The 2,153-nt window shown below is 40.9% G+C and overlaps 1 protein-coding gene across 2 annotated transcripts in view; it reads right to left on the bottom strand.

Annotated features, from left to right (window-relative positions):
* Nucleotides 1-762: 762 nt before the first annotated feature.
* Nucleotides 763-2,153, bottom strand: part of LOC129273970 (mediator of RNA polymerase II transcription subunit 24-like) — a 32,941-nt gene continuing 31,550 nt past the window's right edge. For both annotated transcript variants that reach the window (XM_064108224.1, XM_064108223.1), the window contains exon 24: nucleotides 763-1,305. In XM_064108224.1, the coding sequence (XP_063964294.1) occupies nucleotides 1,180-1,305 (126 nt within the window). In that variant the 3' untranslated portion in view covers nucleotides 763-1,179. The remainder of the gene's footprint in view (nucleotides 1,306-2,153) is intronic.

Below are 2,153 nucleotides of genomic sequence, written 5' to 3'. Positions count from 1 at the left end.
CTATTATATACTGTTTCGCTCTAGCGTCCTGGTCATTCATGCGATTGTACTGCGATGAGTGCATGTCGAAAAGCTTCAGTATGTCCGTTTTTAAGGCTATTTCATGATTTTGCGGTTCCAAACACTTATTTATAAACATCAATTTGCATTGCACAAGTTTAGACACATCACCTACTCAGGAGAAGAAAACAAAAAAACACTCTGGAAATATACATTTGGTGAACATGGCACATTCATTTAATACATTTAATGTATTAACATTGTAACATTATCACGTTAAAAAAAATAATAGTCTGTCAATGGAGACTAACACCCAGTTATAAAAACATAAAATAAAAAAGTTTTGAGCAGAATACATATCTACAGATGTGTGAGGTTCAAATTAATATAATCTGTTTACAGAAAATCTGCATGCATGCTTGCAGAAATTCTGTGAAACCATGTAAATCATTCTGAAAATTACACTCCACATGATTCTTTCTTAGAAGTGTATCAGGTCCCATTTGCAGCTCACTCACCCCTATATTTCCTCTCTCTCCCTTCTTTCTCTTTCCTCTGACATCTATCAGAGTAACTCCTTCTAACACACCTACGAAATTGCCTTTGAGAGTTGAATGGGTTCTGGACACTTGATCATCTCCTTTGACAAAGAGATTTAGTAGCTATCTCCTAGGGAGTCAGCCATTCTGGCGCACCTACTAAATAGTCTTTAGAATCGGACATGTCCGAGACTTTCTAAAATCTATCGACTCCTTGTTTCACACATAGGACTTTCAGCACCCTTCTCCTCAGAAGTTGGTCCTGGTGGACCTATAAAATGACCTTTACAGGAAGTCGGTCTGTGATCCTCTTTCATCTCCTTGTTTGACAAAGATTTTTAGTAGTCATCTCCTAGGGGGTTGGTTATTCTGGCTCACCTACAAACTGGCCTTTTAGAGTTGGATAGATCCTATATTCTCCATCATCTCCCTGTTTGACAAAGACCACTAGTAGCGATCTCCCAGGGAGTCAGCCTTTCTGGTGCACCTGACAAAATAGTCTTTTTAGTCAATTGGATCTAGCTCCTCTATTATATCCATGTTTGACATAGAGTTTCAGTATCCATCTCCTGAGACGTTGGTCCTGGGGCACCCTAACAAAATGGCCTTCAAGTTAAGTTGGTCCGGGCAGGATCGTCTATCATCTCCTTGTTTGGCAAAGAGCTTTAGCAGCCATCTTCCTAGGTGTGGGTCCTTCTAGCTGGCCAATGGCTAAGGCCAAATCCTGCATGAAGACTCCAGAGAGGGTGTTGAGAAGGTGTGTAGCCTGGATCGGAGATAGAAGGGAAAGGTGCATTTCAGTTGCAGTTAATTTGCAAAAGATAAATCCCATCTAATACCCAACCGTCTAGTGAGCTCAACCCCTATTTTTCATTCTAACTTCACTTCATAAAACGCTTTAGCCATAATAATATGGGTGACAACACAAATGCTCCAGCGATGGTCTCGATATCTCAGAGGGCATAGGAGTAGAGTTTTTGGTCCAGAAAAAATGTACAGATTAGGATTAGGATTTACATGTAGCTTTGGAGGTAAGGTTTTATGTTTGGCTAAACGTGCAGATTTTCCATCGGAGCAATTGTAGCCGGAGCAAGTCATGGAACCCTGTAATATGAGAGCATTATAAAAAATTTCAAATTAACAACGGACAAATCACTTCAAGACGTTCCCATAAGGGGTCGGAGGTACATACTTTGTGGAATTTTCTAGAATTACCCATTTCTAGTGTTCTAGCTAGACCAATTTTAGTGGTGGTCGCTTTTTCAGGCCAAGTTAGTGGTCTTAAAACCCAAAGTGGGTAATCCTCGGTTTCAGGGGACTGAATTATTTGCACACTAAAGTGATCGCTAACTTCACCAAACTTATATCACACTGACATTTATTACTGATAGCCCCTCCCTGACCCCACCACCCCACCCAGAGAGGAGGGAGGGGTGGGCGTGGCACCACCTACAGGAATGGGGGAGGGCTATATCAATTATTTTACAGTGTGATATGCTAGGATGAGTTGGGTGAAGTTAGCGACCACTTTTTGTGCAAATAATTTAATCCCCTATCCCCTAAAACCCAAGACTACCCAAAAGGTAAGGAACATCAATGGAATAACAATCTGAT

The sequence above is a fragment of the Lytechinus pictus genome, chromosome 13 (genome assembly GCF_037042905.1).
Source record: "Lytechinus pictus isolate F3 Inbred chromosome 13, Lp3.0, whole genome shotgun sequence".
Classification (NCBI taxonomy): domain Eukaryota; kingdom Metazoa; phylum Echinodermata; class Echinoidea; order Temnopleuroida; family Toxopneustidae; genus Lytechinus; species Lytechinus pictus.
The sequence above is the reverse complement of the archived record's forward strand: the minus strand, read 5'-3'. Positions and strand labels throughout refer to the sequence as shown.